We start from the raw sequence: 13076 nt of genomic DNA, 5'->3' as shown, positions 1-13076 counted from the left end.
AGACATTTTGTCCCGTAACGCTCGCCGTACTTTTGGGGGGGAGAAGCGGTGGGGGGGGGGAGATGTTCATGTTGCTGCGGTCTGCAGTCTGGACGTTAGATGTCGCTAATTATTACACACTGTAGCTTTAAAGTATAGTTTGTCTTTATTTTGAAAATATTGACATTAATGTGCTTGTTAATTTTCCTGTTGGAACAGTGTAGATTGACCCTGAGGTTCTGTCGCCTATTCCACTTTCGGCCACAGTGTACATTAGTTATTGCCTGGCCGCCCTTATAAAAATTTCTGGCTACGCCTCTGTTAAAGAAGATTATCATTTTATCATGAACATGTACAGACCTGATACCTTCAAATTAAAATATGATTTATCATAAGTATATCAGTTTGCATATACATGTAGCCTAAACTTGAAGCCTCTAATCGAGCAGTTTTGCAGCATGTAATTTCAAGCCTTTGCTCTACTGGCTCTAAACTTCTTAATGACATGCTTCTAAACTCTGTGAGCCACATAAGCGCATGGCTGAAGTCAAAAAGAGAGAGAGAGAGAGAGAAACGGTCCAGCCCCTCTGAAGATTTCCTGTCTCAGGAAAGGCGCACATAGTGAGTCATATAGGGCAAGTCCTGCCTGGTGTTTACTCTTCTCTCACACGGAGCTGTGAAGGAGCATCAGGCGCTAGGAACCAAGAGAAACTCGGGTCTTTGGCTCCCCTGTCTCAGTCCAATTAATGAGCGATAAGGGGGCGCGTGGTCCGGTTCTACATGAAGCTGCTTCGGTTTCCCGTTTTCTGCTGTGGAGCGATCCTCCTCGGTGCTGCGCTGCTGCCGGTGGAGACGCGTGAGTTCAACTTACTGACACTTGAAAGTTTTAACAAAGAACTTCCTGATTTTTTTCAAACAAATTGCGACATTACAGGTACAGCTCGGTGTTTTTAGTTCAGACCTTAATTGCGCCGGTTTAAATGAAATAGAAAAGCTTAAGTAAACAGGGGGAGGGGTGTTTTTTTGTTTGTTCTTTTAACTAATCAAAGTTGTTGTTTCTGTCGAAATCCCTCATAGTTTTTTTTTACTGTATATTTTAAGAAAATGTGACTTTGTTTGTCGTATATAACACTATGTAACTTGAGGCGACATGTTTTGTAAATATGGTGCAGCCTGGCAGTGCGCAGCTGGAAGCGCACGCTCCTGATTGGCAGGGGGCGGGGTTTCTAGTTAGGTTAGTTAGTTTTAATAATATGGGCAAAAATACCCAGCTTTACTTCAGCGTTATATTTTGCATTTCCTCAGAGAAAAACTTAAAACTCTACAATAATTATTTTATATATTTTATATTATATATTTAACAATAGCCTTAAACTGCTCTGTGAAATTCTCTATCAGTGGTCACCATCCTGCCACCATTTCTACAGGTGCGGGGCCATCTAGCTCCGCATAAAACATTATATACCTATAATACATACAGTGGCAGCAGTACTACTATCAGTATTCAAAACATTTTTATTTTTCATACGTTATTAATTACTTGACAACAAAAACACTGTGGTTAATTATGCACATCAATATAATAACATTAAAGATCATAAGTACAGAATTCATTCTCTTTTCAGAACTAGATTTTGTTATATTGGGTAAAGAGAAAATGCAAGTCATGTAGGAGTCTTCAGTGAATCACAGATGAATAACTATTTTAATAGAAACTTAGTAGATAAAAGATTTTTGTAGATATTAGTACTTGTAAATATCAATTTTATGCAGAATGATTATTGATAAAAGTAGGTTAGTAATGACAATGGCAAAGATGTTCACCCCAGAACTCAAACCTCTAAGAACTTTATCCACTATAACTTATAACTAGGAAGCAAGGATGTTTAAATATGTGTCTATTTGTTAGCAAAGGTTGGAGGAAATTATAGTTAGTTTTTATATGGAAAATAAAGACTAACTGTACATTTTCTGGCTACGCCTCTGCCTTTCTAACACTCTCAGGAGACGTCTCAGCTCTTCAAACTATTATAATGAATCCGTGTTTGGGAATATGAGTGTCTTCCACTGTTTCTTTGTGGGCTGCACACAGTGAAATTTTGCAGTCACTGTTGTAGTTGTTTGCCCTGCGATGGACTGGTGACCTGTCCAGGGTGTACCCCGCCTCTTGCCCGTAGGAGATGGGCACCAGCACCCCTCATGACCCCACTTGGGATTAAGCGTGTAAGAAAATAGATGGATGAATGGATGTTGTAGTTGTTCAAACTGATAGTGTTATGTTTCTTATGCTATTCCTCCTGTCTGTTTATTATTTTTAGAAATAATATTTGTATTGCAGGTTTAGGGATCCCCCATGCCAGAGATCACTCTTATACCCTTTATTCTGTCCTCTTTTCACTTGTTCTCTAACATTTAAATTAACTCTCATCATGTTTTTAATTAGGATGTTTCATTTAGATACATTAACATATTAAAAATACAATTTGAAGGAATACCATTTCAGTAAGTCACATTTTTGGATGCAGGATTACGTCTCAGTCGTGTCCTTTGGGAAGATAATTCACCTGCATGAGCTGCTTCTGCAGTGTGCCCCAGGGCAGCTATGGCTAAAATATAGGTTGCCAACTTCTATGTGTGAATGGCTAAATAAAATGTAAAATGCTCACCTGACTTTGAAAAAAAAAATTATAATTTAATTGTTATGGTCTGGCAGTTATTTCAGCAAAGTAGAAACACAAAGGAAGGATTTTGTAGACCCTATCCTAGAACCAATGGTATGGAAGCTGTTCTTCAGTTTTGGCCCATTTGGCTAAATTGTGCCTAAAGGACATGTCAACCTGGAACAATGCTGCCTCTAAATCCATTGTGGATCATATATATTTCAACTGATTGAGTCCTAATTGGCTACAGTTAAAGTAAAGATGTTGAGAAATAGAATCTGAAGTGTCTCTTAGATTTGTATGGTGTTTTTTTCTGATCATTTAAAAAATAATCTTTAACAGAGGCACAAAAAATTTGTTTTGTTTTTTTTCAGCAGGAAAAATATCTTATCTCTTACCTTTACACTTGTACTATAACGTCACATTTAGACAAGATTGTTATGGAGATACTCTTGTTTTATTAAAGTTGTGTTTTTTCGGGCATGAATTGATTTTGAAATCATGTGGCCTTTAAAGGCAAAGTAGCCACTGAAAAGTCCGCCATATGATATTTATTATTCATGATGATTTTCTTAACTTTATCTGCACCATTTTTGATTTTTGAGTTGATATACTTATTTCATATACTAAATATATTTTTAGTCAGTCTAATCCTATATATTCTGAGTCTACTTAAAGATTAGTATGCTTATTTAAGTTTTTTTATATAGAAAAAGAGCTAATATTTTTTAGTTATTATTAGTTATTATTATTAGTATATTATAGTATATTATTATGCATAAAAAAATTCCAGAAGCTTTTCAATCCTTTTAAGTAGGTTTTATTATTATTTAAGGAAACATATAATGTGATATTTCAGGTTCTTCCTTCTGCAAAAAGACTATTAGCAAATCTTTAACATCAATTTTAAAGTTTTATGCAATATTTCTTCAATTCTGGCTTCAAATCAGGTGTGTTTGTGCATAAATCTCTGCAAAATTTTCTCTGGGTGTGCTTTGGTGGCGCAGTGGTTAGCGCACAAGACCCCTGTATGGAGGCCTTAGTCCTTGTCGCAGGTGACCCGGGTTCAAATCCGGCCACTATTCATACCACATGTCTCTCCCTTCTCTCATACCCCCTTTCCTGTCAGCCTACTGTCCATAAAACGGGCCACTATTGCCGTAAAAACTATATAAAAAGAAAAAATAGAAAAAAAAAATGTTATTCTGTAAATGTCGTAAATTACCACAACTTGTTTTCTAATGTGGGACAAGAACAAACTATACTGAATTAAATGAACTAGGTGCAGGAATAGTTAAATGATACACATGTCCAGTTATTTAATGCTAATCCGTGATGAGGTCTTTAAAACCCGAACCAAAGAGCCGACCCACGTATCTCTCAATTGCCTTTAATAGGCTGTGTGCAGCATAATACGATGGAATAGGGAGGCCGAATTTCCTGCTCAATCCTACGGATGTGACATCAGTTGATGATGCATGCGCCTTCCTCACAGCTCTGATAATGGAAAGTGCAGTTTTTTCACTAGTAGTGGAAGACTTGCAGCCTGGTGCTTGTTGCTGTCTTAAAATATGTGCATTGGTCTTGTAGTAAATAGCATTATAGCATCACCAGTGCAGTGCTGGGACAACAGTTTGTCCACTTTGTGCCGGCTTGGCTGGTGGCTGCAGTTACCCACAGCGCCAATCGTGTCACTCGTGAGTCTCATTTCCTCATCCGGCCTTTAGTTCCTTTAAGCTTTTTTGCATCACTTCTGCGTAAAACACATGTTTTAATTTACTTAAGCGTTTAAAATTGTGTAATACATCCTACACCGCTGGTTCCTCAACATTAATAGGTTTAATGTCATTAACAATGTATAAACTAGTTGGAGGTCAGCTTAATAGTTGATGCTGACAACATGCTGCTATATTATAGGACATCCATTGCATCATGCCTCTTTAATGGTTTGTTTCAAACCAATACTTGCTGCAGGGTGAAGTCCTCTTAACTCGTCATGTCCCAGATTACTATCCTAACATACTGTACCTAAATTCTCGCTAACTAACCAGGTGTATTTGTGCAGTTAGGCTTCAGCATGTTTGAAATGTTTTGTCAAAGGCTTTATACTCCTCCTTATCTTCCTATCTCTCTCATCATTTGACCAAGTCACCCTGCTGCCAGGAAATTTTACCTTCATCTGTCTCAGACTCAGTCCCAGAGGCACCAAGTAGCTCTGGCTGCTACTAATCCCCTTTCCCCCCACTACTCTGCAATTATATGCAGCCCTGGGTGACAATTACCACCATTCATCCCTTCCATAGCCCGCCTCCTGGGTTAAAATGACATGCTCTTTGAGAGGAGCTCTTCTAATGATATAATTACTCCAGCTCAGCCACCTTCCTACCACTCAGGCATTGACTATAACCCCCCCTATCCTCCCTCTTCATTCCTGATCCACTTCAAAAAAACACCTCTGGAGCCCCCGGGCAAAACTTTAAATTGCTAAGTTATTTCATTTAGTCTGGAGTTCAAGTGATGCATTATGACTTTGAGAGTTTATTCCTCTGAGGCGAGCTCCAAAAACAATGTCTGCCTGCCATCTCCTGAGACACGTTTCTTTTTGGATCTCCAGAAACAAGATGTCAGAAATCCATTTCACTGTAAACTCTTCTGCTCTACCCCTCATGTTTTTTTCATTGGCTCTGCTCTTTTACTCTCAGCCCACCCTCCAGCACGGCCGAGCTGACACAGAAGGATTTTTGTACCAGAGTTTGGGAGAACATTATGAAATCGGTGTGAAGGAGTTTTGCTGGCAAGCAGCGTGCTTTCACTTACACTTCCTCGTCTAGAAGAACTTAGCACTTCTTGAACACATGATCAGCTACCCATAGTTCTCATCCTTCCCACAATGCTTTTATGAACTTGAAAGGAAAGAAACCTACATACTTTCAGTATGGCTGTGCACTGCATTCGCTGAGCAGGTTCAAGTCTTGTGCACTCAGCATACAGCTGAAGTGTGGTTGTGTGGCTTTGCTTTAGCACAGGGTGCAATCACATGCCTGAGGCCTTATTCTCTTTAACTTTTAATATTGTCTTGCTTCACAGCACAGACATCAGGAAGTAGAAGCTTTTCCCACATCGCTCAATTTGTCTCTTGATTCTTTTTAATCAAGATAGCAGCATTTTTTGAAAAATGTTTGTCACTCTTTAGACTATTTTTATCGTGTCACAACATGGACTTCTGTTTTTTCTATTTTGGATTTTATAAAGTTGTAACAATTTGAAAGAAACTGATGCAATGATTCTAAATATTTCCAAGAGAGTAACTCTAAGTTTTGCAATATTTGTTATCTTCCCTCCCAAGTCACTACATTATAGCACTTCTGCAAGTTGACCTGCAAGTTTATTTCAACTCACAGCATGTCACATCTAAGCATTTTACAGCAACAGTCAGGTTGGAATAAAGTTTCCTTCAAGAAAAATCAGTTAAAGAAAAATCTTAAAAGTAAAATTCGCAATTCATCCTTCTTCTGCATTTTATCATCACTAATTTAAAATGATCATTTAGACGATAAATCATGATTGCTATCATGACTACAAATGTATCACGTAAACAATACGATAAATTCTCATTCCTAGTCTTTGCACATCCAAAAATTTTTTGTTGTGTTTGTTTGGGTTATAATAGCGCTAATTAACTTATTCCAAATCCCAGTGGGGCAGCAGATTATTTAGGCTGTGGGATTTTCCCTCATCAGAGACAGTCTGGTGAACCATCTCTGGAGACTGTATTTTGTAAATTGTGTTCTGTAGTTAAGACCTGAATGTAAAAGACCAAACTGTTGATGTTCAGGATATGTAGGGTCTGCAGAGAAATATCCAGGCCGTTTCCTGACTCTGCGAGTCTTGGATGGAGCAAGGTCATCCCTGCTGATCTTCACTGCGACCCTTATTGTTTGCTGCTTTTTGGCCCAGTCCTGTTCTGAGGTGAAGCCAAAATTACACATGGATTGACAAAGCATAAAAGAGTACAAAATTTAAAGCTTCAGTAAAATTACAGGGACTAAATTAAATCAATCAAATATTTTCTACATAAGTAGGCTATTTATTATTTTTTATGAACTGAAAGTCTCAATCTATATATTTGTGTTGCCTTAGAATTAGCTAATCTTAATTACACTCACACATCTTTGCGTTACGTTACCACAGAGCTGACAAACTGCTGACTTTAGAGATCGCCATTACACTCTAATGTGACTGGGGCTAGTCTGACCATCAGATAAACTGAAAATCTAACACCGTAGCTTTAAATGTTGTTGTCTTGTCACAAGACACCACTTTTTCCACATGTTTGCTCTGACTTATAAGGCGTCTGGGTTTCAAAACTAAGATGAAAAGCAATGTATTATTTTCCTACCACTTAAGAAACTGCCTTTATTTGTGCTGGCCGATTACTTAATACCCCAATGAAATACATTGAAATATATATGGTTGTAATTTTAAAAGATATTCAAAGGATTATGAATGTGTTTTACATGCACCAAATCACATGCAGTCTAATATACAAGACTGCAGCAGAACACAGTATATACTGATCAAAGCACACAGTTTTCTGAACATGGCTTTATCTGATAGTATAGGTATATAGCTGTTTTTTAAAGTTGCATGCTTAATCAAAATTAAAAACACATTTTCTTACTTAAATTTTATCTAACCTGCAAATAAAAGTATGCAACTTAATTTTCAGTAAGATTATGCCAATGTTGTGAAATAATAAGTTATTTTTAGTTTTAATAAACATCTTTACCAGGGGTGCCAGTATTTATTCATTAATGATGGTTTTTAAGGATGATTCTGTGCAACTAGACCAGGCCATTATAAGGAAAAAATGCTCTGGCATCAGGATGTTATCACTGTATAAATGAATGTTTTCTTCCTTCCTCAAATCATTTATAATCAAATCCTTCTATGTTGTGTTTTTTTTTTTTTTATAATCGCTGTTGGCTTAACATATGTTAAATGGGGGGCCGAGTCATCGGAATGACAAATTAAAGGCTTCTCAGTCAGCAGATGCGTTTGCTTTTCCTGTGTTTGTTGTACTTGCCCGTCTGGCAGTTGTCTCAGGTCTTAGGTGATTATCAAGCCCGCAGGCCCTCATCACACAATCCAGTCTGTCTGACTGATCTGAGCGTGCCTGCTGGCAAAGTCAAGTCTAAACACGACTCTCTGCTATGAAATACCTTAGATTTTCTTCTTTCGCCCTTGATTTTTTTTTAACCTTTTTATTTTGAGACAAACGCTTGTTTTCATCGCTTTTTTCCTCACAAAACTCATATATGATGTTTGTTTACTGTGGTCTTTATATAATAGAAGCATCTTTCCTTCTCATTGCAGTGGGATCGATATTGAAGATAAAACAACTATGCAAGTTTTGTGATGTGAGGGAAAGTAGCTGCCCTGGTAAGGGAGTCTGCCAGGTGGATTGTGAAAAAACAGCCATCTGCGAACACGATAATGAAGTCTGTGTCAGTATTTGGTAAGTGCTGTTTTCACCTTAATTCCTATTATAATTAAGAAAGGGAGCAAATACTTTTCATAGCAGATTAAATGCCATACTTTTCCAGACAGAGTAGGAGTCCAGCAAACAGATGGTAAACTGGGCAAATCTACATATTGGCAATGCATAATCCTGCTCTGTAGTCCTGGATTGTGGGTTCTGAAGGACATTTTAATGAGACGCTGTTGTCCATGTACAATTAGCTTTCTGCTAACTTCAGCTCATGTTATTGCATGCATTTGCAATATAGTAACAAACAGCACAGTGGCCTTCAGCTTTTAACACCAGTATCAATCTGTTTCCTGCTTTGCTTTGAGTCAAATGGGAGGTCATTGATTGGTTTGTAGGCTTTGATATTCCAGTTTCCTCACCCAATTCTGCCACATCCTAGAAAATGTGGGGTTATTGGAGGAAATTAACCTAATTTGTAATCATGAAAAGAAATCAGTACATTTTCATTTTGTTTGTTTACTTCATCAAGGAGGTTTTGTTTTCTGTCATGTTTTTTTTTGTTTTGTTAGCAGGATTACTTGAAAAGTTATTACTGGATTTTGTGAGTGAGTTTCTACCAGAGGTACACCTCATGCTAAGGAATAATCTAGTAATTTTTTGTTAATGATCCAGATTATAATCTGGATACAGGATTTTTATTTTTTTTTTTTAAAGGAAGATAGGGATAGTAATGTAGGAAGGCATCGGACTCAAAAAGGACAGAAGTATTATAGTGAATCCAAAAACACAAGAAAGGAAGTGTTGTTGGTTTGTTGGCTGGATTATTTGAAAAGTTATGATGCATTTTAAGGATTTTTTTTTAACTGAGGTACGGCTCATGCCAAGGAGCAGTTCATTAAAAACGTGGTAATGATCCAGTGAGATTTAGCGGTAGGTGTAAGTCACAATATAGGCTAACATTTGCTGGTCTGCACTTTGTCAGTGCCTTTCTGTTTTGGTATATATCCGTTTAAGGTGAGTAAAAGGTGTATATTATGTTAATGTTCTTAACAACATTGCATATACAAGACATAAATGCTGGTAAGGCTGTAATACTGAAATAGTTTCGCTTCAGTCTTTACCAGGGTAGAAGTCATTTCCTGCCCACCTTGCAGCATACTCTTGCATAATACTATCAACTCTAGATAGAAAAATTTGAATCAATTTGACTGTATGATCTGGTGAACTGTAAAGTGCCTTGAGATGACATGTGTTATGAATTGGCGCTATATAAATAAACTGAATTAAATAAAAAAAATTGAAGAAAAAAAAAGATACATCCAGAGTGGGACACCAGGGCAAAAAATATAGAGCAATAAATTCTATACTTTAGCAGAAATCCTAAAGAAGAAATATTTATCAAATTTAGAAGAAATGGGACGAGCTTCAACAGGCCATTCATGTTCAAAATCCTGCTGTATGATCACACTGAGGTCTTTTTCTGCAAAAACAAGTGGGCCAAAAGGAACCCTTTTCAGTTCTTGACTTGATGGTCAGTCTGTCCATCCGTTTTCCCATCTTAACATCTGTTTCTAACTATATGTGTTTCCTCTACTTATATTCATAATGATCAAATTGAAAAACATTCTCAAAAGGAAAAGGAAAACAAGTTCTGGAAATGTAAGTCTTTCAAAGTCTTGTAAACTTTCTGATATTCTGAAAACAGCTAACCAGAGCTATTAAAGCGAACATACATCAGGTTGATGCAGGATGCAGATGCACACTCAGACTTGCTTCATCCAGAATACCGTATTCTCTGCACTAAAATGGAATGGATTAGAGGAAACTTTTTTCATATATGAACACATTTTTATTGCAATGGGCTGTTTATTCCAACTAAATATGTTCATGTAAATGTAGCTACTCACAGGAAAAAAGGCGTAATTTGTATCCTGTTTAAAGGTTCTAAGCATTAAATCTTTTAAAGTTCTCAGATTAAGGCTGATGGATAAATACTTTGTTTTTCTCTGATTTACCCTTTTCCAGGAGGAAAGACGATGACAATACTACAGTAGAAACTGTGTGTCACAATCCAGTTAATCCACTGTATGGTGTGATTCTGGACGATTATAACAACACCAAGTGTATTATGAAAGAGAAAAAGGACATGGACACAAAGTTCTTCATCTGTTCCTGCAACGATGAAGAGTGTAATGAGAACATCATTTTTAACTCAAGTAAGTTCATTCTTGTATTGTTTTTTTTTGTTTTTATTTTGGGCACTTCATGTGGGGGTCTTCATGTTACGGGTTCTGTTTTTGGTGAGAGGTTCTTTGAGTTTAATTTACACTTTTAAAGGACGATTTCTATGCTTTCACTTTGCCTTCATTGTATTAAGAAACAACCATCTGAATTTTGAAGCTGAAAGCCAAAACCGTTCCAGACCAGGGATCAATTTTCAAATTCGTAATTTTTAGGGATTTTTTCAGCATTTGCAAATTTTGGCCTCAGTTTAATGGCTAGCTAAAATGATTGCTGGCTTAAGGTTCAAAGACTTCAGCCTATAGAGATCATATATCATACATACTCTGATACCAACTACCACATATTTGAGCCATTGCTCCCTTTCTTGCTATTTTAATTTCCAATGCAAGCACTTCTTTTTCTTCCACCCAGCAAACCTTAATTAATATGTCTCCTTTTTGAACCATTGTCTATGTTCAAAAAACCCCAGTGAATCAGGAGTGTCTAAAAGTCTTAAACCTATATGGCACCAACAATCGTTGCACGTTCAAAATTACTCAGATCCTCCTCTTTCCGACTCAGATGCTCCTTTTGAAGTTCAGCAAGTTGTTTTTACCATATCTAGATACCTAAAGGTGGCTAACTAAAGTAGCTAAAACTCATTTGATTAAAGTGGTGAGATTAAACCTAAAGATCATACATGAACATGTTTACCTAAAGCAATCAGATGAAGCATGCTAGGAATTGCAGACCACAGGTCGAGGTTGAAATTTATCGGCTCCCTCAGATGTATCTGCTGCTCTGCAGAGGTGGAAAGAGCGCAAAAATAAGTCACACATGTAAAAGTACAGCAACTTCTATACTATTTTATTCCAGTAGAAGTAAAAATTACCTAAACAAAATGTTTAGTAAGCAGAAAAGAAACTGGTCAATTGTTTTAAAGGAAAAAGGACACGTTGGACTTAAACTGTTAATAAATAACTAAATAAGCAGTTTTATGAAAGAAAATACAGTACAAGAATAAAACACATCAACAAACTTTATTAATATATTTTAACTTACAATATCTGTTTTCTTAAGGTACTTTTCATATGACAATATACAGTTTTGGGAGGTATTGCTGTCTTTAGTGTTCTCTGAAGGTGATCATTTCTCCCATCTTAGCATCCTTCTCTTTGATCAAACCCCTCTGCATCCTTCCTCCTCACCATTGAGGGTAGTTTTCCATCCCCCTCAGAATCTGGTGATTCTGATCTTCATTGTTTTTAGACTCATCCAATAATAATTATAATCTCTAGCTGCAGATACAACTCATATCTTTCTATTGTTGTAATAATATTATTTAGTGTGTGTAAATGCGCACAGTCATGAATTTAAGTAGTTACTCTCAATTCATGAGACTATAAAATCGAAAAAATCATTTAACCCATATGGAGGAGCTATTTTGCAGTGCATATTATGAAATGAGAGAAGGAGTAACATGAATGAAAAACTGAAGAAAAATTGGCAGAAAAGGTTAGAAAGACGAAGAAAATTATATATTTTATGGGTTTATAAAGACAGCAGGAGAAATGATAACTGGAAGAAGGAGAAGAGAGGAAAAATGATTAAAAAAGATTTAGATATTAAGGACTTAGTTCTATACTTTAAGGACTTCTATACAGGAGCATATTACAGGAATTGGGACCACAGTGGGGAGAATGGAACTATGAAACATGCAATCATCCATTTATAAACGCATTCACAAGGCTTAAATATGCCAATGTGGGATTTTTTTTTATAAAAATGTTAATTTATGACACATTTTATCCCCATGTACTTGAAGAAGCTCAAATTGCAAATGACAAGAAACAAATTCATTCTGATACTCTGTGGCCCCTGGGCTACCCTTGCCCAGCTCTGGCCCTTTAACAATAAAAGTCTAGTTTCCCCACTGCATTATAATTTCAAATTAGCATAATCTGTCAGTTTGCATTATCCTTGCAAATTATTTATTGTTTTATAAGTAACATGTTTTTGAAAGTTACTCATATGACTGAATATACCAAGCACTGATGAAAATAGATCAGCATTTGTTTGTATGTTAAACTTCATGCCCTATGTTTATTCAATAACAATAACCGTAATGGGTCAACTTTGTTTCCAGTTCTTATCAGCCTCTCGTGCAAAGTATCATATCCAAACATTTACATGTGTGGGCTGCGATACTATCCGTTTCTCTGATTACAAACAGCCTCAGGACAGATATTTCCTTGTTCTCACCAATGCTGGAATCCCTCGTATTTTGACTACAGCATCTCTCCAGTAACAGCACAGCGGTACATTTCACAGACCTGGCTAAGAACAGTAGAGAGCCAAATTAAAAGCATCTGTGGAGTACAAAACACGTCATGGAAATGCATTTGTGTATTCTGGAGAATGTCTGTGCTGTCGCCGTAAATTTTCAGAACGTATAAAAGGGGAGGTACTGCAGAGAAGACATTTTGGATTAATTAGACATTGAAAAAAACATTAGAAAAATGAAATGATTCCAGTAAATCCAATGAATCAGCCCTTCCTTGTTAGTCCCATCAGATTTCACTGGAAGATGGGGTATTTTTTTAAACCTTTGTTTTACCATAACTGAGCAATAACTTCTGGCAACTGTTCAAGAAAAAAAAAGATGTCCACTATTTTATCATGCATTTTATGATATTTTTATTAATATGTTGTTGTTTTTTTCG

At 36.6% G+C, this 13076-nt stretch overlaps 1 protein-coding gene across 1 annotated transcript in view; it reads left to right on the top strand.

Annotated features, from left to right (window-relative positions):
* Window positions 1–599: 599 nt before the first annotated feature.
* Window positions 600–13076, top strand: part of tgfbr2 (transforming growth factor beta receptor II) — a 36794-nt gene continuing 24317 nt past the window's right edge. Inside the window, exons 1-3 of the mRNA XM_015376973.1 lie at window positions 600–835; window positions 8016–8157; window positions 10156–10346. Coding sequence (XP_015232459.1) covers window positions 760–835; window positions 8016–8157; window positions 10156–10346 — 409 coding nt within the window. The 5' untranslated portion in view covers window positions 600–759. The remainder of the gene's footprint in view (window positions 836–8015; window positions 8158–10155; window positions 10347–13076) is intronic.

This window comes from Cyprinodon variegatus, unplaced genomic scaffold, assembly GCF_000732505.1.
Source record: "Cyprinodon variegatus isolate N-32 unplaced genomic scaffold, C_variegatus-1.0 Scaffold144, whole genome shotgun sequence".
In the NCBI taxonomy this organism is placed as follows: domain Eukaryota; kingdom Metazoa; phylum Chordata; class Actinopteri; order Cyprinodontiformes; family Cyprinodontidae; genus Cyprinodon; species Cyprinodon variegatus.
This window is presented reverse-complemented; position numbering and strand designations above follow the sequence as displayed.